This window comes from Panicum virgatum, chromosome 7K, assembly GCF_016808335.1.
Source record: "Panicum virgatum strain AP13 chromosome 7K, P.virgatum_v5, whole genome shotgun sequence".
NCBI lineage: Eukaryota > Viridiplantae > Streptophyta > Magnoliopsida > Poales > Poaceae > Panicum > Panicum virgatum.
This window is the reverse complement of record NC_053142.1, coordinates 38,327,928-38,348,506: the sequence shown is the minus strand read 5'-3', so window position 1 is coordinate 38,348,506 and position 20,579 is coordinate 38,327,928. Positions and strand designations below refer to the sequence as shown.

The 20,579-nt window shown below is 46.6% G+C and overlaps 4 protein-coding genes across 5 annotated transcripts; all 4 read right to left on the bottom strand.

Moving 5' to 3' along the window:
- Positions 1-2,584: 2,584 nt before the first annotated feature.
- Positions 2,585-5,977, bottom strand: LOC120642463 (probable GMP synthase [glutamine-hydrolyzing]). Its single transcript, XM_039918998.1, has 5 exons — positions 4,928-5,977; positions 3,906-3,963; positions 3,739-3,822; positions 3,507-3,648; positions 2,585-3,232 (listed from the first exon to the last, which is right to left on the bottom strand). The coding sequence occupies exons 1-5, from the start codon at positions 5,409-5,411 to the stop codon at positions 2,831-2,833; spliced, it is 1,170 nt and encodes a 389-aa protein (XP_039774932.1). The 5' UTR covers positions 5,412-5,977; the 3' UTR covers positions 2,585-2,830.
- A 1,559-nt stretch (positions 5,978-7,536) lies between these two features.
- Positions 7,537-11,360, bottom strand: LOC120642447 (magnesium transporter MRS2-C). Its single transcript, XM_039918971.1, has 5 exons — positions 10,703-11,360; positions 9,827-9,955; positions 9,392-9,733; positions 9,254-9,301; positions 7,537-8,091 (listed from the first exon to the last, which is right to left on the bottom strand). Exons 1-5 carry the CDS (start codon positions 11,255-11,257, stop codon positions 7,861-7,863), a joined length of 1,305 nt encoding a protein of 434 aa, XP_039774905.1. The 5' UTR covers positions 11,258-11,360; the 3' UTR covers positions 7,537-7,860.
- A 2,638-nt stretch (positions 11,361-13,998) lies between these two features.
- LOC120642571 (60S ribosomal protein L23A-like) lies at positions 13,999-16,017 on the bottom strand. 2 transcript variants are annotated; one of them, XM_039919154.1, is made up of 4 exons: positions 15,916-16,017; positions 15,183-15,223; positions 14,369-14,726; positions 13,999-14,290 (listed from the first exon to the last, which is right to left on the bottom strand). In XM_039919154.1, exons 2-4 carry the CDS (start codon positions 15,193-15,195, stop codon positions 14,206-14,208), a joined length of 456 nt encoding a protein of 151 aa, XP_039775088.1. In that variant the 5' UTR covers positions 15,196-15,223; positions 15,916-16,017; the 3' UTR covers positions 13,999-14,205. The 2 variants fall into 2 exon arrangements, with proteins under 2 accessions (XP_039775088.1, XP_039775089.1); XM_039919155.1 differs by having other exon boundaries at positions 15,921-15,964.
- Positions 16,018-16,928: 911 nt separating this feature from the next.
- On the bottom strand, positions 16,929-20,110 carry LOC120642485 (probable protein phosphatase 2C 42). Its single transcript, XM_039919037.1, has 10 exons — positions 19,964-20,110; positions 19,771-19,840; positions 19,457-19,562; positions 19,141-19,264; positions 18,942-19,064; positions 18,690-18,834; positions 18,526-18,602; positions 18,389-18,441; positions 17,747-17,801; positions 16,929-17,441 (listed from the first exon to the last, which is right to left on the bottom strand). Exons 1-10 carry the CDS (start codon positions 20,072-20,074, stop codon positions 17,211-17,213), a joined length of 1,095 nt encoding a protein of 364 aa, XP_039774971.1. The 5' UTR covers positions 20,075-20,110; the 3' UTR covers positions 16,929-17,210.
- Positions 20,111-20,579: the final 469 nt, after the last annotated feature.

Below are 20,579 nucleotides of genomic sequence, written 5' to 3'. Positions count from 1 at the left end.
CGCGCCGCCGCAGCCCGCACTGGCGGGGAGGAGGATGGGAGGGAGGCCGGAGATGGGGATGGGAGGGAGGAGAGGGGAGAAGGCCGGTTGAGAGGAGCTCGGAGGGGGAGACCGGGAGAGGAGCTCGGAGGGAGCAGTGGGGAGAGGATAAGGTCCGGCGGGGGAGGAGGAAAAAAAAATCCAAGGACCGGAGAGAGGGGGTGGGGAGAATGAAAAAAATAGGTGGAGAACACATCACCGCCGGATCATATTACAACACGGCGGTGATGCTTACATATCAACGCCGGTTCGTAATACGACCCGGCGGTGATATGTAAGCATCACCGCCGGGTCCATTTGGAACCGGCAGTGATAGACTATCACCGCCGGTTCGAAACAAACCGACGGTGATGGAGCGTTGGCGATGATGTATTCTGTAGTATGTGCAAATTAAATGCCAATTGGTAGAGCTACTGCAGTTCATTTACGTACAGGTAAAGAGGAACATGTACTGAAAATTCGAAACCACGATGGGGTTTCTGTGTATCTTATTTAGTTGTACCTATTCATTACGAAACTGAGTCCATATCGTACATGCGAACCCCGATGCAACGTTTTGCGACCATTCTGTGTGATAGGCACTGAGCCACGGCCCACCATTTGTTCCCCGTACAGCCCACGGATTTGGCTACAAGCGCGGCTCACGAAGCTTGTGCCATTTTTCCACTTCGACTTCGATCTAATAGGACGTTTCGACCTTTCTCAAAAAAATAAAAAGGAAATATGACGTTTCGACCCCTTCCACGCCAAAAAAAGGACGTTTCGACCCGACGACCAGGCAAAGAATGTGGCCGATGAGCCAGCAAGCACGAAGCACCCGGCTTCCCGGCCGGACGTTCGCAGCTATCGCCTATCGGCGATGGCCTCGGCCCCCGTAGGGAACAAGCGACCCAGACCGCTCGCGGTCGCGGACGACGGCTTCCTCATGCCCACGGAGTTTCTCTGCGATGCCCTGCTGTGCTCCTCCTGGTCTGCCGGTCCTGGCGATCGCTCTCACCAGACGAGCCCCGCCACCCGCGCGTTCGTCGCCGGCCCCCGCGCCCGCGGTGGCGAGATCCGCTTCATGGACATGTCCGGCGAGGCGGCGACGATGTCAAGCGGGATACGAGTCGCGGAGGACCGCACTTATTCGCTCGATGAGCTGGGAGGTTGGCAGTTCGAAATTCGGCTGGCGTGGCTGGTACTGATTTGTTGTGAGAGAAAAGTAGTTGGTACTGATTCACTGAGAGAAAAGTACTAATAATTAGTTATTAGCTGGTACTGATTTGATGTGAGAGAAAACAATGCTGCTTATTGCCCGTCACAACAGAGTGATAGTCTGCATCTCGTCGGCATCCCGCGGCGTGCAACACGGCCACCCGCGCCCGTCGACAAATCTCGACCAGGAGAGCTCTGATCGATCGTGCCGGAGAGTTCATGGTGCTCCCTGTCCACTTGCGCCTAGGCCGGAGGATCGGCCACGGCAACCACGGCCGCGGGTACCAGACATGTAAGGAAAAAAAATTCCACAGAACAGCTATACGTATAGGGATGGGGGAAACACTGTAAGGGGAAAAAAAGGAAATGTGATAAATAGATTTTATATATTAATGTGAATTTAGGGTAACAGGGCGCGCCCCACGCTCCGCACCTGTTGGAGGCACGACGGACGGTGATGGCACAGGATTGGAACCGGACGAGCTGTCCCCTGTCTGCTACTCTGCTTGAGCCGTCGGTTCCCGGCGAGGCAGAGTGAGAGAGACCTGGGCCGTGTTTGGTTTAATTTCATGGATTTACTGTAGCAACTTTGATCAAAAATTTAGGGTAGTAAACGAAGTCTAATTACAAAACCACTTCCACAACCTCTCGTGTAAATCGCGAGATGAATCTAATGAGGCCTTTGACCTCGCGATTAGAGGATAGTTACTGTAGAATTACTGTAGCAAATCATCGATTAATTACCGTCATTAGATTCGTCTCGAAAAATTACACTCATTCCTGAAAAGGTTTTGCAAATAGACTTCATTTAGTACTCCATACATACGAGATTCTCTTATCGGAAAACGTGCCGGTAAAAAACCAAACACGGCCATGGAGAGATGGTTCAAACTGAGCTACAAGTTCAGAGGGAGTCGCTTGGCTGTCGACAACAAAAATGGAAGCGGTTCTCAGCTTTTCAGATATACTCTGAGCTTTGCTGCTGTTCAACTATTCATTTGGATACATCATCCTGTCCGAATCAGAATCATCCCAACCAGCACACCAGCCTTCATGTCGACAGCTACTCCCACTTTTTGTCGCAGCATCTCTGAGCTTGCTATCTGAACTATTCCTCTGAGCCAGTGGTTGTTTCCAAAGTTCCATTGGATTCCGTACGGGATGACCTACCCGCGTTCCATTTCTTCCTGTCCTGGACCTGTTTCATCCAACAGCTTGTTTGTATTCGTATACATGTGCAGGTAGAACTAAAATACTTCACAACAATAGCATCTGACACTTTATGTTTGTGAGACTCAGATGCATGTATAAAGCAACCTTCTCACATGCGGTTATGAGGAACAGCATAGGTGACAACGACAAGCCGGCTCAATTAAATTTCAGGCAAACAGGTTGCACTCGCACCACAAAGAATATACATCATGACACTGCTGTCGGTTCAATGGTCCTGACACGCCCAAGTCTACGATTGTTCTACCCTACATTGACGGAGTGGTAAACTATGGAAAAAAGAACGTCGAATCACACCTACAACTACAGCACACAAAATACACAAGCTAAGACCACCTCGCTTCAGCACCCCTCCTAATAACCGCTATGAAATGCTGAGCTCATCTATAGTCCTGGAGAGTTCGATATCAGCAGCCAGTCCATTTGTCCCATTCATCTTCTGCTCCGTCGTGGCATGGCTGCTGTCACTTGAACTAGCTTCGCTTCCATCAGTAGGTTTAGCAGCACCAGCAGAGGCCGCCGCACATTCAGTAAATCGGTAGCACGAGATGAGGTGATCGTTGGTCATGCCTGAGACTTGCATGAAGGTATACACGACTGTTGGACCAACGCTGCGGAAACCCCTCCGAACCAGATCTTTGCTTATGGCATCTGCTTTTGATGTTTTGACGGGCACTTGACGAGAGTACCTGAATCGGCTCAATATAGGTTTGTGGTTCACGAAGCCCCAACAGTATTTATCAAATGATCCAAATTCCTCTACAATCTGCAAGAATATGTACTCAATTCAGACAGGAAAAAGTGTTATCTAACAAACACTTTAACTAAAAGGAATATATGGCGCTTATCAGTAGAAGTGTGCACAACATGAAGAGAAACTAAAACATAGATGACGAAGGTACTATTTTGAGAAGGCAACCACAGTTTCAGAAATGTAAATACACGCGTGATTGTATTTCAAGCTATGCCACATCATCATTCCTTAACACAAACAATATCTAAACATGCCAGCAAATTATTCAAGAGCGTAAAGTGCTAACCTTGAGTATTTGGCGTGCATTTTCAATAACACCACGCAGTTTCTGTTCAGACAACAAGGAACTGCTAGGACTTCCAGGTGCAATAATTTTCTTCTCACTTAATTTTGAGACCAATACTGGGTCAAAATCCATGAAAACTTCCCTGTGAGGCATATTGAAGATTACCAAGGTCACCAAATACAGCATTAAGGTTCATGAATGAGACGGCACATAAGGAAATGCAAAGAAGTACCTGAACATGGCTCTCTTGTTCAGAATTGCTGGCCATGTAAGTTCAGCTAATGCACCTGACAGCACTAGCAACTCAAACAACTTCCTGCAATTATACAAAGCATTTGAATATTGCATAATTGATGCTGTTATAAGAATTAAAAAAATCAAATAATCATATCTGCATACTTGTCATCATGCACTGGAACTCCCCACTCTTCATCATGAAATGCAGCATAACAGGGATCTGCATTTGTAAGTGAAAGTGATAACAATTAAAATAAATATTCAACAACAGACCATAATAGACGGACAACAAATAGCAGTTGCACTACTCTGGCAATGAAAAAAAATAGAAAATATATGATGACCAATAAAAATCCTACATTGTGCTCATGAATCTCATATGCATTCAAACATATATGGTTGTAAACATGACTCCAGATTGAACTATTATATTTTGGGGATGAGTAAGTGACAAATTAAGTCACCACTGACTACATTGTTGGACCTACTCTGGTTAAGAAATCCAGAACTGTCTAATTCAACTTCAACATGTCTATAATTAGGCAAACTAGTGAAAATGATTCTCCACCAATTTGTGTCCCTCATTAGCAGACTCATTTTCAGTGGTTCCCCTGATCAAACTAGTGTTTACCAAGGAACTTTGGTGCATAACATAATCACATTCCATTTTGGCTATATTCTGAATTTGGAATAAATAAGAACTGTAGAACACGTAATGAAAATCTGCAACTGTAACACAACCCTCTGTCTCATAGTTCCAGCATTGCAGGTTTCTTCCTGCACAGAAGTGATAGAAAATCTCTACTCCCAAGTGAACCAGTTCAGTGCAAATAACAGAGATTACAACATAACCAAACAGAAACAGCATGTCTAACAATTTAATTTTGGGGTCTCAGTATAATGACCATAGGAGAACTAAAGACTGAAATGTCCCCAACCAATTAATATGGCTCCCAGTTCAAACTATGCAAGCCCAACTGCCAAAGTCTACTAGCATTCAGGATTCTATCCCAGTAAGGGATATGCCTTTAGTCGTGCATTCTGGAGTGTAGACCCAAAGTTTAGCTTCTTTGTTTACAACAGAATAACTACTACAGCACTAATGGTTATATTAGACCAATTGAAGGTTACCATTTGTGGAAATGCTGATAAATGGAAGCAGAAACTAAAGCAAAAGCAGGTACCAGTATTTGCTGTCACCCAGGCGCACCTCCTCTTCACACCAGCAGCATCAGTCTGGGAAGACAATCCACCATCCCTTTCCAGCATGGAAACAGCCTTGTAATCGGTCTGAGAGAGGATCTTCTTCTTCTTCGCCCCAAACGCCGGCCTCCCAATCCGCCCCGTGGACGCCCTGCTGCAGAACGAGTCTGTGGACGCGTCCGAGGAGCAGGACGCGTCAAGGGACAGCCCCGAGCGCAGCAGCAGCTCCTGCCGGCGCATCCCCGCGGGCGCGCTGAGCGAGGGCAGCAATGTGGGCACGCCAGCCGGCTTCTTCTCCTCCGCCGCCGTCGCCGCCGCGGTCACATCCCTCCCGGGCCTCGGCGACGGCTTCCGCCCGCGAGTAGCGGACACCGAGCGCGTCCTGCTCCCCACGGACCGCGGCTCGGAGTCCCCAGCGCCACCGGTCACCGGTGACGGCCGCCCCCTCGCGCCAGCCCCGGACATTGCACCCGAGCCACCGACTCCTCGCAATCACAACCCACCCGGCAACCTCTTCGCCCTTCACAACCTCAGAGCGAGCTCAAATCGGCGAGGCATTGCTGGGGAAACACCGAATTCGGGCAAGGCAAGCGGCGGATTGCAGGCACAGCTCCCGCGCCCGAAGCAAACCTCAGCTCTCCCCCGCGAAATCCCGCGAGAAAACCCTAGCAATCGCCGCCCGACCAGCCCGGCATTGCGGACACGCAGCTCAGGGCCCTCGATCCAAACCCCCCACAAGCGTCAAAACCTTCCCACCCGGAGGCCCCCGCAGGCCGAGCCGCAAAAACCCGCAGGAATCAGCGCGCGCAGCTCCGGCGAGGCTCGATTCGGCGGGCCCCGAGAGGCGGAGCGCCCCGCGCGAGCACCCGCGGCAATGGCGAGGCGACGCGGCGCGCCGGCGAGGCGAGGGCAAACCCTAGGAGGAGGAGACGGGTGCGGGGGGCGAGGAGGGAGGGCCTCGAGCCTCGGCAGCAGCTGCTCGGAATTTACTGCCGCTGGTATTGGTGGGTGGGTGGAGGGTGCTTGGTGCCTGGTCGGCAGTAGATTTGGCCTGGCGAGGTAGCTCTCGGTGGCTTCGTTTCGGTGGCTGTGTCTCGTGCTGGCGACCTGGCGTCGCGTGCGTGCGTGCTGTGGTTTGAACTCCGGTGAAAAGACAGGGAGAGCGGGACGAGATCTGGCCTCTGGGGGAACAACCGAACAAGGACAGAGAGCAGGGGGTTTTGTTTGCTGCAGCTGCCCACAAGCAAATTATTTTTCAAATCCTGAGTGAGATTTGTGCTGAGATAGTGTTCTTGCCAACTTGAATTAATAGAAGAATTGCGAAAACCACCTCACACGTTATTTGAATTTTGAGATATCACCTCATATGCTAGTACCCATATCTAGTCTACCTCATTGCTAAAACTACCCCGCTATACATGTTCTTAGTCAATTCCTCCAATATGGGGCTATTGCAAGCCATGCTAGGCAAAGGCAAGTCAAACTTATCCCGATATTTGGGTTATGCTTAGGGTACTGTGTCATGTTGTTGTCAAGAAAAATTGCATATGGGGAAAAAAACAAGTGTGCATCAGTAATTTTTTAGGAAAGCCTAAACAATATGAACGTGTAGGGTTTGGTTTTTGTCGATGTTTCAAACAAATGGTTATAGCCCTTAGTGGAGAGCTATGCTCAATGCTCCTCAGTTGCTATTTAAAACACTGGTTTTAATGATAAAATGTTACATTGGTAGAATTTCAAAATGACACATTGGATGCTTTATGCAGCCTCACCTTTACTTATTTAGCATATGCAACTATAGCCCTGTACTTGTGACAAATTGCAACTCTTTAAAGAGAAAATTAGTCCTTATACTGTATAGCTACTAGCAACAAAAAAATACTAATCCATATGCTCATAGAAAACATTGGCTCACTAATATTGTACGTATCGCCGCCTAGAGATTGGCAGGGCTTCACCGTTCGAGTAAAGACCTGGATACTGTCTGAACTAGGGGCCAAGCACCCCCATGGACCACTCTCAGAGTTTTTACTGTCCAGTTTGACCCGACGGATCTGGCAGGACGGCTGGGTGGATGCACCCGGTGTTCCTGCACGACGGAGAGCACGTTTGCCGCTGTGGGCCACGGAGGGTGGAGCTGGAGAGCTCGGTCTACCAGCGCACCGAAGCACACGACCACAAAAGTGCCCGGGAATAAACGGAAATCGTTCGATTGTGGCCTTTCTGTTGGCATTTTTTTTCCACGTGTAAACAAATCAGCACTAAGCGATCGCTTTCATCAGGGAAGAAATGATCAGAAACGACATCCATCAATCGCCACGAAAACGCTACGTGCTCGCCCCGGCCAAGAATCACCAATGGAAATGCGCTACGTGCCGGTGCAAGTTGGGATACGCCTCCATGTGATTAGCAGGGAGCCAAAGAGCAGGTTCAGACCCGGTTCATTTTTGCTGGACAAGCAGACGCAAACCCACGGTGGCAGCTAGAGTGTACAGCTGCTCTACAAACCTGCCTCTCCTGTCCCTGACGTTAAGGCATAAGCCGGTAGGCCTCACCACAGCAACACACGCAGCGCAAGTACACTTGAGACTTGAGAGAGAACAGCACAATAATCTGTACCACCTTTCGCTCTTTCGGGCGGAACAGTGTCACATGTAGAAAGCAGCAATAGTAAACGATGTACAAGTAGACGGGTAAAGCTACAGGATCAGCGCCCGTAAGCTCGAAAGGAGAAAGATCACGTGTCCAGATCCAGACAGCAGGGCTTCATCGCCGCGCATTCGAGAAAAATGCATGTACAATTGCCGTGACCAACTTGCAATGTGTATGCTGCTTTATCCACAGCAGCATGGAGGAAGGGAGGACCGGAGGAGGAGAAAAGAAGGGAAGGAACACCTGGCCTGAGAGCTTCCATCTACAAGGGGAAAAACCTCCTCTTCCTGAAGTACCAGAGGAAGCAGCAGAACACGACGGCGCCGCAGACCCCTGTTATGGCAAGGGTCCACTCGAACGCGTGGGGCACCGAGAACAGAGGGACCTCGAAGTTCATGCCGAAGACCCCCGAGACCACGCCGAAGATGGCCACCACGAATGTGGCGGTGGTCAGGAGCAGCTCGAACTGGATCAACTGGTTCCGGACGTTATCCTGCAACAGCAGCATTTGCGATGATCTCTTTTTTGTCAGGATTGGGGGCACAAGGTGTAACAGAAAGCCAAGAGAAAATGCACCTATGTGGTTCATGGCAAGTTGATTAGTCTGAACAACTGCAAAACCATATTTTCCAATCTTTCTAGCCTAGCTACACTAACCTATAGAGATACTCCTGCAGAAGGAAAGATAGTTGATATAGGTTGGCTATCACCAGTCACTGTTGCTGCTTCTTAACAAAGCTTAGAATGTTCTGTATGCTATGTTAAGCTAAGGCAAGCTTTTTTGAGTTATTATTCCCCTGTTCCATCTTAATTGGAAAGTTCACTGTATTGAAACCGGATCCACAATCGAAATTAGTATCGTAAAGTCAGCCCAATGGTCACTAGGTTTAACCTATATTGTGAATACAATAGCTACAAGTTGTCTTACTTCATAAGTTAGTCAAAAGAAATATTTAGATATCTGAAATATATGTTACTTGTTGCACCTAAAGCCGCATCTTTACCAACATTAAGCTCATTTGCAGAATTCTTCAGACTTCAGCTCTACTGAAGCTTACACCACAGTCCGCAGGTTATACCCAAAAATAACATGAACCACCTAAAGTTGCCAAGTTATACTCACAAATCCAAAGGAGCATCCAACCTTGCTAATTAGCATGCCTAACATTTCCAAGCTAACTTATCATATCAATAAGGACAAACCCAGTGCTGGAAGCTCCCACGCAAGGTGGGGTCTGGGGAAGGATTATATGAGGCAAGCCTTACCAGTGCAATAATTTGCAGAGAGGCTGTGTCGAACCCAGGACCTCTTGGCACAAGTGGGGTGACTAAATTATCATATCAATCTCAAATAAAAAAAAGGTGCATTCAAAGTTCTAACTAGCTACATAGCGTGCCTAACATTTCCAAGCTAACTGGTCATGCTATCATCACAAACAAAAAGGTGCATTCAACCTTGTTTAATAATGCTATATTCAATATTTTCATGCAAAGTAACCATTCAGAGATGTATAATTATCTAAATGCTTTCGTACAGTACTAGTTGAGGAGTAGCATATAGACAAATCCCTTCAAATTTGCAGCTTTGGATGAGCCAGAAGCAAATTCCTGAATCTACATGATGGGAATTTAATCAAATTTGAGGGTGAAATTACCAGCTGTATGTTGATGAAATCCTCTGTATCATCAATATACTCCTTCAGCTGCAAAATTTTCAAAAGTAGCAAATTGTTCAACCACTATAATCCTTATGACGAAACAATGCTAACATATGAGGAATTCAGGATTTATACCGAAGTTAACTTGCTGAGGGTGTAATCGATGACAACAAAGTAAGCTTCTAACAACATTTCCAGTTCTTCTATGTTGTACTGACTGCTATCTGAGCTTTTGAAGCTGCTGTGCCTGCTTCTGGCGAAACTGAATTCCTTCTCAAGCCTCCGAGATGCAGGGGGAGTCGAAACTGGTGAAACTGGAGCTGAGAGAGATGCACTGAACCCACTATGGTTATTGCCAATTCCCTGAAGGTCCTCATCATTTAACATTGATTCTTCCATCCTCATCTTCTTCTCGGTGAGATACATTTCAGCCATATCACCATCATCATCCATCAGCTGCTCTATCTCATCTCTGACCTTAAGTGAAAAAAAAATGGATTGGAATATTGAAAAAAAAAAGCTGTCAAGTGCTCGCAGCAAGCAAAAGCGTAGTTATGACCATCCTTTTACCTTCTGGACTCTTCTTGTCAATGCAACCAGCTTGCTCTTTAGGCGCCGGACACGTTCCAAGTTGAGGGTGCTGATTTTTGTTGTCAGCTCATCTAATAATGGGTAAGCTTCAGCCTCTAATTCAATAGCCTGAAAAAGTGTGCAATAGTTTTAATTTTTTCCATTGATATGCCAAATCATTATCTGTAACAAGAGCAGAACTGCAAGCCCACAAGTGGAAAATGAAGTATGGGATTTGCCAATTGAATGTAAAAATATGTGAAAATGGTTTCATTTCTTATGAAATTTGGTGGTAGTAACTAGTAAGAAATCTCCGACACTGGGAATCAAAAAATGAACAATGAATCAAGAGATACTGAAATAATTTCTGATAACTGAGTGTCATATATGCTTTTTATTGAGCTTCAGATCTTCAATTACTTAATAAAAAAGAGAGGTTAATCATTACAGTTTTGCCTATAGTAACATATACACCATCATTTCATTCTTGCTAATCCACACAGTTATCATTCAGGCAAGATATAATAAAGTTCAGAGCTTAATAGGCCATCAGATACCTTCTAAGTACAATCCTCCACTTCATGGTAGCCCCTAAAATACACTAGAGCTTGAAGGAAACTATTTTGAGCCAAACAATGTGGATGGGGAAGAAAAAAAATGGACACGACAGCAAAATAATGCCACACCGTTTCACCAAATGCAAAGGATCAAAGTGGGCAAAAGTCCCGTCATAAGTTCAATCCGAGCATACACTGAGAGGACAAAATCCGTCAAGCTCACCGTGCAATATGCACATACCATTAGATGAACTAATGCCATAAGCAGAAACACGAAGGAAGAAACGCGAACGAAAGTTCTCCATTGGTGGTACGGTACCTGCGAGTCCAGGAAGGAGCAGGCGGCCTCGAGCGCGACCTCCAGAGCGATGAACTCGAACGGCAGGTCGTCGGCGCGGTCCACGAGGCGTCGCTGCAGCTCGTCGACGTACCTCCGCACGGCCTCCTCCGCGTCCTGCTCGCGCAGGACGAGCGCCTCGTCGGCGGTGATGATGCAGCGCACCCGCTCGAGGTTGCAGACGACGGCGCGCTCGCGGCCGAGGATGGCGGACGGGTACACGAAGAGCGGGTCGAGGAGGCGGAGGTCGCGCGCGGGCAGGTCCAGGCGCCGCATCAGCGCCGGCTTGGCGACCTCGACGGCCTCCGCGGCGCCCGTCGCCGCGTCGACGCGCACCCACGAGCGCCGCCCGCCGCCGCGCCGCTTCAGGCCGTTCACGTCGATGGACACGCCGCCCGCCCCGGCCCCGGCCCCGGCCCCCGCGCCGCCGCCGGCGGGCGCGGGCGCGGCGCGGCGGTGGTGGGGCCCGTTCGCGGTGGCGGCGGCGGCGCGGGAGGACGGGAGGAGGAGGCGGTCCTTGAGGTGGTCGTGGTCCATGCCGGGGGCGGCGGTTGGGCAGGGGTGGTGGTAGTGACGTGTCAAGGGAGGAGGCAGCTGCGTCGGAGGCTGCGTCTGCGAGCGAACATGTGGAGGGAAGGGAAGGGCTTTGCAGCGCGGATCCTAGCGCTAGAGCACAATCTCTCTCGCATAAAGGGTAAAGGGTTGAATGAAGTCTATTTGCAAAAATTTTTTAGGGATGGGTGTAACTTTTCGCGACGAATCTAATGACAGTAATTAATCGTTGATTAGCTACAGTGATGCTACAGTAACCATCCTCTAATCGCGCGGTCAAAGACCTCATTAGATTCTTCAGGGTCACTAGCGCGGAGTTCTGAAATTTGTTTTATAAACTAGATTTGTTTGATACCGTAATTAACAGTCAAAGTTATTACTATTCACTTGCGCTACCAAACCAAACAAGCCCAAGGTATGGGGAAACGGGATCTCCCCGTACACCGGGGTGGGTGAGCGCAAATTCGGTTCAGATTGCAATCAGCGCTGCATTATTGGTTCTGTCGTGGTGGGGTCATGTTACTCCGGATGTGGTGTCTGCAAGACGTGGACGAGTGGAATATCTGATGAGCGCTCTCCACAGCGAGCTCATCGACGTCATCCGTGGCATACAAGCTGCGGCAGATGAGCGCGTTGGGCATATTATCGTGGAGACGGATGATGTTGAAGTTGTGCAGGCGGTCTACTCACAAGATTTCTATCTCAGCCCCGTGGCTCTCTTGGTGGAGGAGTTACGTGGCCTATTACAGATGAATTTTATTTCTTGGCGTGTCCAGCAACGGTCTCGTGCTTGTAATAGAGTTGCACATGAGCTAGCAATTCTAGGGAGTAAGTGTGAGCCGGATGTGGACCATGTTGTGGCACCCATCCCGGACTTCATTGCTTGTTTTATCGTTGATGATTCAGCACGAGTGATTGAAATGAAAGTTCCCATAAAAAAACTAACTATCCAAATTGGCCCAACTTCATCCATTTGATTTGCTGATGTGGCACGCCATGTTATAGTTTCAATTTCTATTGAAATGACCATTTTAATCCATTCTCATTTTGAACAAATCAGCATCATCTCGTTTTTGAACAGACCAAACTAGCCAGCGGTATCTCGTTTTGAACAAACTAGTTACTACAGACCAGATCAGTCAGCAGCATCTTGTTTTGAATAGACCAATTGGCATAAATGAGATGTTGGTTTGTTCAAAATGAAGACGGAGTAAAATGGTCATTACAATAGCAGTTGAAACCCTAAGCTAACCGAACGGTGAAGAGACAAGTCAACGCGGCGTGCCACATGAGCAAATGAATAAAATTGGCTAATTTGGATAGTTTAGGGATTAATTTGGATTTGGACGTTTTCATAGTGAGGGATGAAATTGAGCCAAATACGATTATTTAGGAATCAATTCGGCTATTTTGCCTTTTCAGTACGCTAACCTTTTATTTTCTCTAATAAATAAATAACCAGCCTTTCAGAAAGAGGTGGAGGCCCGAGTCTGGGTCTGACCCAGCCCAGTGAAAGCCCAAATTGAGGTGCTTCCCTTTAGTTTTGCAAGAACGCATCGAAACTGGAAATACAGTGAAGACAATATATGCGAAATTAGTAGATGCGGGACAAAATTTTTTGTAGCTAGAAATACAGTGAAAACTGAAATGCATGTAAAATTAGCGGGTGCGGAGGCAGTAAAAATTATTTGCTCGTGGTCGTGGGAATCAGAGGGTCAAAACGGAATCGGCTCGACGTCTCGGTGTCATGATCCGACAAGGAAACGTTAGGCACATATATATCTCTCGCAAATCCTTAAATCTTTTTTCACGTTGCGTTAGGCTCCATCGGCGCAGCCAAAGTAGCTCTCGGCTCTCGGCTCTCGGCGATGGAGTCCATACAGGACCTGGTGGTCCGCCACGACGCCGGGGACAGCTTCGCCTTCGCGGCCTCTGCTTGCGACGGCGCCATCCGCCTGCGCGCCCTGGGGCGGCGCACACTGGTCGCGGACCACCACGAGCACCAGCTGCACATCCACCTCGTCGTCGTCCTCGAGCACGAGCACGAGGCCCACCGCCGCGAGCTCAGGGCCAACAAGTCCGGGAGCGTCGCGGAGTTCCTGGCCATGGGCCCGGGAGGGCGGGCCAGCGCGGTGGCGCGCGTCGTGGGGAGGGCGCGGTTCCCGCCGGCATGCGGTGACGCCGTGGCGCGGTTCTGCGAGCTGGCGGCGCGCGCGGCGCACGGGAGGCGGTGCGACGACGTGACGGTAACCGTGGACTGGACGCCGGAGCAAGCTCGGGCGCGGCACGAGCGCGGAGAAGAGGTGGCGGGTGAGGGCGCCGGGGCCAGTCTGTTGCAGTTTGCGCTGGGGTTGTGCAAGTATGCCCTCGGCCACTTTGGATTGCTTGATTCAGGTGACCTCGCTTAGCACCCAAACAAACGTGAAGGCTTTGCAAGTTTACACAAAATTCAGCTGTAACGTGGAACAGGGAAGCTACTTTTTTTTGAAAAAGAAAACAAGCTACTTACAGCAAGAAAAATTAAGCAGCGATGGCCTATTTGGCATTAGCTCACATCAAACAGAACATTCTTGCTCCAGAACAGATGAGGAAATTACAGGAAGTGGTGATTGAAGCGATGCGACAACTAAAACTAGTTGAATCCACATCATGAAACTCAAGCCCAATCCAGTCATGATCAGAGGCTCAGAGCAAGGCATATCAAATGACACAGAAAACTACTGGTGTAAAGAAACCTTACGGTATTGCTAATAAAGTAACTGATAGTATAAGCAAGTGCAAAGCTCAAATTAGCTCAACTGGTCACTTGGACGGTACCAAATTCAAGTGTGCATCAAGACAAGGTAATGGAGCCACTGCGGCCCTAAATAAGGAATAGCTACAAAACTCTCGTTTCACATAGAACTAGGACACAGATGCCTAACAAAGTAGCCTTAGATGATGCCGATTTTGTTGGCCACATCAAGAGCATCGTAGTCCGGTGTCAGCTTCACATATGCCTTCTTCTTACCATCAGGCCTACACCAACACATGTTTGAACTTAGTAACACAACATCAACAATGTAGATCTGAATAACACTGGAGCCAAGTACTAACCTGATCAGGGTATTGACCTTCTTTGCCTGGATGTCATACATCTTCTTGACAGCAGCCTTGATCTTCTTCTTGTCCGCCTTGAGGTCCACGATGAAGACCAGAGTGTTGTTATCTTCGATCTTCTTCATTGCTGATTCCGTGGTAAGGGGATACTTCAGGATTTGGTACTGATCAAGCTTGTTCCTTCCAGGAGCGCTGACTCTTGGGTACTTCGGGTCCCTAGCCTTCTTCAGGGTCTTGGGGCGGTGAAATGTCACCGACGTCCTGATCTTCTTGGTCTTCTTCTTCACTGCCCCAGACTTCACAGCCTTGGCAACCTTCAAGGCCTGGGTCTTGGCATCCTTCTTCACAGGAGCAGCTAATCAAGTCACACAATTACATAACATCATTAGCTCATGCATAGTGAAGTAAGCCTATCATCAAATAGAAACAGCTAATGAGTAGAAGCATGGTGATCAAGCATGACAGACAGATATTAAACAACAATATCCTACCAATATATGGATACTTAATAGCATTAGAGATCCCTTTTGTTTGCAAAATACAATGAAGCAATTAGAGTCAACTAATTTTATACAGTCCCTTTTGAGACGATTTGCATGTTTCTAGTGAAGGCATGGATATAAAACAAATAGATAGTGGTTATACCAGAGTGGTCAATCTAAAAACACCAATTAAGACATTATGCAATTAAACAGTGGAGACACATGCAAGTAAACAAGAACAGAACAGCAGCAAACTTATAGCAACTTTTATCAGATGACCTTCCTTGATGAAAATGAGGCACATAGAAATATTCATATCAGGTGTGTACCTTTAGGAGCCATTTTGCGCTTCTCAAAACTACCTCCTGGACTGCATAGAGAGAAATGTCAGGTGGGTGCTTAGCAAAGGATTACGGACCGAATCCATAGAAATAAAAACATGTTCTATTAGGCGATAACATGAAAACTATTCTATTAACGGTTCTCGGTCTAGCATTAGCACAGGATAGCACCAACAACTGCAGACTAAGTACTACAATCTCAACCCAGTCGCAGTTTGTCACCAAGTGTAATTATAAAACCACAATACCTAGACAAGAACAGATTAGACCTTAATGCATCCAAAACGGCCGTTGCTAGGCAATCATAGCATGCCCAAACACCCAAACAACCATGACATGCATACTGGAAACATAAACATCACCCTACGTATCATTACTACACCAGACGACAAGAGTACTGAGGCCAAGGACTCTCCACAGAACCTTTCTCATAATTAACCACTGAAGATGTTGCCACGAACAGACACAAGAAACCCACAAGGCTAAAGAGATTGTCAATCGCGGTCTACACCTTGCGAATCAGGCCAACAAACCGCACAATAACAGGCGCGTAACAGAAGTACAGAACAGATCCGGCAGCTTCACGGAAGCGAGACCGAGCCGGCTAGGCGGCTACCCAACAAAGAAATGCACCCGAATCGGAAGGCTAAGGAGTGCAGTGAGCACGACGGCCGGACAGGGGGGAGATGGGGTGGGAGGAGGGCGGCGGCGGGTAGCTTACCTTACCCCTCCTGGCGGCAGGCTGCGGCGGACGGGAAGTGATGACGGCTGGGAGGAAACCCTAGTCCCGCGGGCGGAGGGTTTTATAGAATGGACCCGAGTGCTTCACTGCCATGGGACTGGTGGGCTTAATTGGGCTGGACAGGAAAACCTTTGCCATTTTTGTTGATGGGCTGCTATGGGCTGGCCCACGTATATTTGAAACGGGCTAACTTTTCGGTTTCGCGCCCATGGGCACTTCGGGCACAGCAAAAGGCGTATCGTTTTTCCTAGTGAAAGTAGTGTGAAACTACGGCAAAGGGCGTATCGTCGATCAAGTTGTCAGATTTTCATTACTTTGTGTCCTGGTGAGTTGGTTTTAGATCAATGTTTGGCACCTTGGAGACTTGGCAAAATATGGAGTACCGGCGGGATCAGTTGGCTTTGTGATTCGGACGTGTCACACCTCTGCCGGCGGTCGCCGCTCTGCACCTCGCCCCCCGGAACCTGGGTTGCAATTTGGGGAGTGACCGGTTCAGCTTTGACCCGTGAATCTCAATGCCAAGGGCAGCCATTTTCAGCATGCCACCTACTTCAATTCGTGCTAACTTGATGTAACAATCCTATCAACTATTCAACTTCATGGCAGTGCCGGATCAGAAAGTTTTGTTGCGCAATCTTTGCACAGTACAGCGATCCACAAAGCATTAGAAATCTAGAATACCGACCCCACAACCAGCTCAGACTCGCTCTAGAATCTTGTAGAGTGTGTGGATTCACTCAAAAAGCCTCGCAAAAAAGAAGACTCTCTCTAAAACAACCACCCCAGTACCCCACAACTAGCACTAGAACTGGCAGTTTTAGTGCTAGTTCCAAAAACTAGAACTAAACTTGAAGCAATATGCATTGAGCACATGTGTGAGATCTCTGGTGTTTGTGGAACATAAACATTCTGAAGATGACTGGCAGATACATATGCAAGCTCAAATCCATGAACGCGAGATCTATACAGAAATGCACATAGAAGTTCTGATAGTAATAGCCATTAGAAAAAGTACTAGGCAATAAGCATCCTCCAGACCGTACAAAACAAGAATATTGGTGTGTTAACCCAAACATATGGCTCAGCTCGCAGGCCAAAACCTCCGTCGTCAGTACCTAGTACGACAAGCTACTCTCATAGGAAATCATTCTATAGCAGACAAAATTCAAGTTCATCTTGTCCTGATAAAACGACTCCAAAACTCTGTCGGGGATAAGATGCACCACATGAACGAACCATGGTAAGCAAGCTCATCTTTTCCAGACAAAACGAACTCAAAGCTCTGAGCTCTTGGAGTGCGAGCACGAACCAACTTTGGCTGTGGTAGCAGCTGGCGGCGCCTCATCATCATGATGGCCACCGGCAGGTGGGATGTTTGGGGGTGGCGGTGGCGGAGCTGGGGTGATCTTGAACCGAATCAGCATGACAGTCATGTTGTCCCTCCCTCTAGGGGTTGCTACGCAGTGTGTAAGAATGGCCTCACAGATGTACGCCAGGCTTACGTTCTGGACATAAACAACAACAAATGTTAGGGCAACAGCGACAAAAAATGAACAAGGTGCAAAGCATGCTATACTATTTGAGTGTAGACTGTAGATGCCAATAAGATAGTAGCTAAGATAAAGCACACCGTGCAGCAAAAGCACACCGCTATCCATGTAAAGAAAAAAAATTGACTGCATAAATGTTCTCAGTAAATAAGCACACCGTGGAGCAAATCTTATTTAGAATCTAATAACAAAATGTCCCCTTTTCTTTTTATTCATCATTGCCCAAACAACCAAACATGTGGAGAGAGAAGAATACTCACAGAAGCTAAGTATATGCTTACAAAATCAACTGCTTGCTGGTTTGTCATGCAATCCCTACAAAGGACATGAAGAGATGTCATAAAGAAATTAAGAACATCAGTGAAAGTACTACTCAAGGTTGGCCGGAAGCCACAACTTAACCAGTATGTTTGATCAAGTACCGATGTTACCTATAGTCCCAAACCCAGAATGATAAAATTCATGTTCTTCAAGTAAGTTCTTCCACAATAAATCAAATACATATGATTATCATTTTTAGCAAATTAACTTGCAAAATTATCTGGACTTGAAAGCTGAGAAACATAAGCATGCAGAGGATTGGCTGATTTCACCCTGCTGTAACTCTGACCCCTGTGGGCCCATCACATCAAACTCTGGAAAGGAACTCTGCAACAGTTTAAACCATACAAAATTATGCATGGTGGTGCAGTGGCCCAGTCCAAAGCAATCCAAATTTAATTGAATTAAAATCTACAAATCCCTTGTGGACAATTTGAATAATATTCTATATATGAACTTTGAAGTAACAAGTGCATGGAAGATAACTGTCATTTTGACTTGATGTATTCTGCATGGAATCATGGACACTGAAGCAAACCATAATAGAACAATGCGCCTGTGTATTTTTGCTGAAAACTTACCAGATTCCATCACATGCTAAAATAAGAAACTGTGCATCATGAGTTATATTTCCCTAAGAAACAAATGACAATTTTCCATTAGACGATACCTAGCTGAATAAAATCAGACTCTACTGACACAAGTTAGTAACCCTTACAGTGAGAACTTCAGGAAAGGCAGTAATTGGTTGTTGTAGGGGAGATAAACCTTGGATATTCTTGTATGCCATGTCACCTGAAATGCAAGGAAGTAAAACACTGATTACAATACACTTGATTGTATAATCCCACAACGGACCCAAAAAGGTAGGCAGAACTATACCAAGCGATCTTGAGATCGCAATTCCATTATCAATACGAGGGATATTTCCTCTCTCTGCATTTACAGTTACAGAACGTCCTGCAGCTTCTATTCTTGCTCTTTCGCTTGCGACATTTGGTTTGAAATCGGTAGATAACGCAAATGCCTTTGCAAACAATGGAAATAAACAGAATATTTAAGCAACATTAGACATGTACTATTAAAAAAATGTCATTCTGTATCAGATAAATGCAAGCAGATCAGTCGCCTCACATGATCATTCCTTGAGAGTACACAACGAGAATCACCAGCATTCCCTACAATGATTTGGTTGCCTCTAATGAGAACCACACATGCGGTACATCCATCTGAAGTTGGCCCATCATAGGGAGGCTTCTGAAAAACAAAGATGGAGTAAATACTACATGTTTCCATATGTCAGATTTTATAAACAAAATAGTTGAGTTAGCACCTGCCGACAGAAAGGTAGAAAACGAGTGCTGTGAATAGCCTTTTTATAGTCTTCCCAATATTCATTACCACCATATTCACATAATTCCTTTGCTGCCTTCCTGGTTTTCATCTTCTCATCCATCCTGCAACAGTTAAGTAGGAACAATGATTGCATATTTCTTATTTGCATGTGAAACAAGTTCAACTATCAACTGCGAACAAAGAATGTGGCAATATCAGTCCTTTTTCATCCACTATAGTAACCAAGGGAGATAAGTTATGTGATCTCAAAATATAGGATGCATGAAGTTAGAGAGCTACAGAATTCTTCAAACCTTAAGAACGTTCTCTCAAGTGCAGTAGTGGGATCATGACCAAAGTCTGCATGTTTGCGAAGCTCTTTGTGTAAGTGTTTTGCGCAGTACTTTGAAACAGCAGGTCCTGAAACAGAACATCAAATACATGTATCATGGTAAATGGTGTGTGTTGCTAAAAACAAAATAATGAGTCAACAGTAATCATGAATGCATAAAGGATTATATATCAAAAGAAAGCAATGAACTCAGATTGCTAAACAGCTGGCCTGTCTGCTGGCCTGATGCATTTAAAAGTTAAAACTTATTCAAGGGGATTATGTTGAAGATCAAACCTCCATGGCCATCATAAACACCAAAGAATGATGTGGCAGTTGCAGCATGAAGATTTAAAACAGCTTTGTGCTGCAGAATAAGAAGGCTACACATGAGTCTTCATTGTTTAGCAGCAACGAGTAGCAAGTCAATCATGTATATTTCTATAACTATGCTCCCGATGATCCTACAAAAGGCTGGTAGGTTACTCACAGCATCTTCCATAGTTTCACGGTATCCTTGCATAGCTGACACTGCATAAGAAAGTCTTTCATTCTCACCACTCTCAGTAGCCATTGCTGTCACAGGCACACTACGTGCCATAGTGGAGCTTGATACCCTGTGGCACAGTAGTGTGAGTGCAATATCCTAAAAATCCACGTGAAGAAAATTTTAGGAGATGAACAATCTGACATCGGATGCAGAATTGCAGATAAAAAAAGTACTAGAAAGCATTGATGGGATACAAACAGAAAGATTCATTAGCAACGGCATTCTTATACTATGCAAAATTAGGATTTCATGGAGAAAGAAACCGCAGATACACATATGCCATTGCTTGCAGTGCTCTGTGCAGAACTCGTTTTCGTCTCTTCTTGCCCCCATATTTCCAAAGAACAAGGAAAAACAGAGACAATCTTGAATGGCAGGATGTATCCGAGGTTTGGGAACAGGGCCACAATTATGTAACACTAAGTGGCAGTTTTCAAGGACGCGTTAACGAAAGTTTTGCACCTAAGATCTATCTAAAAATTAACCCGCAAGTTAATTGAGATTTTGCGATAACAACATGCAAAGTTTCACAAATCCAAATCACAATAGCAAGTTT

Bases quoted from the DNA above. Each gene is read 5' to 3' on its own strand.
- LOC120642463 (XM_039918998.1), bottom strand. From the start codon at position 5,411: ATGTCCGGGGCTGGCGCGAGGGGGCGGCCGTCACCGGTGACCGGTGGC. The intron at 3,964-4,927 runs GTACCTGCTTTT...TTACAAATGCAG, and splicing joins CTGGGTGACAGCAAATACTG to ATCCCTGTTATGCTGCATTT. The intron at 3,823-3,905 runs GTATGCAGATAT...GTATAATTGCAG, and splicing joins GTTCCAGTGCATGATGACAA to GAAGTTGTTTGAGTTGCTAG.
- LOC120642447 (XM_039918971.1), bottom strand. From the start codon at position 11,257: ATGGACCACGACCACCTCAAGGACCGCCTCCTCCTCCCGTCCTCCCGC. The intron at 9,734-9,826 runs GTAAAAGGATGG...TTTTCACTTAAG, and splicing joins TGACAAGAAGAGTCCAGAAG to GTCAGAGATGAGATAGAGCA. The intron at 8,092-9,253 runs GTAATTTCACCC...CTGCTGTTGCAG, and splicing joins ATTTCATCAACATACAGCTG to GATAACGTCCGGAACCAGTT.
- LOC120642571 (XM_039919154.1), bottom strand. The intron at 14,291-14,368 runs GTTAGTACTTGG...GTGTTGGTGTAG, and splicing joins AAGGTCAATACCCTGATCAG to GCCTGATGGTAAGAAGAAGG.
- LOC120642485 (XM_039919037.1), bottom strand. From the start codon at position 20,074: ATGGCACGTAGTGTGCCTGTGACAGCAATGGCTACTGAGAGTGGTGAG. The intron at 19,841-19,963 runs GTGAGTAACCTA...CTTATTCTGCAG, and splicing joins GTGAAACTATGGAAGATGCT to CACAAAGCTGTTTTAAATCT. The intron at 19,563-19,770 runs GTTTGATCTTCA...GTTCTGTTTCAG, and splicing joins TGTTTATGATGGCCATGGAG to GACCTGCTGTTTCAAAGTAC.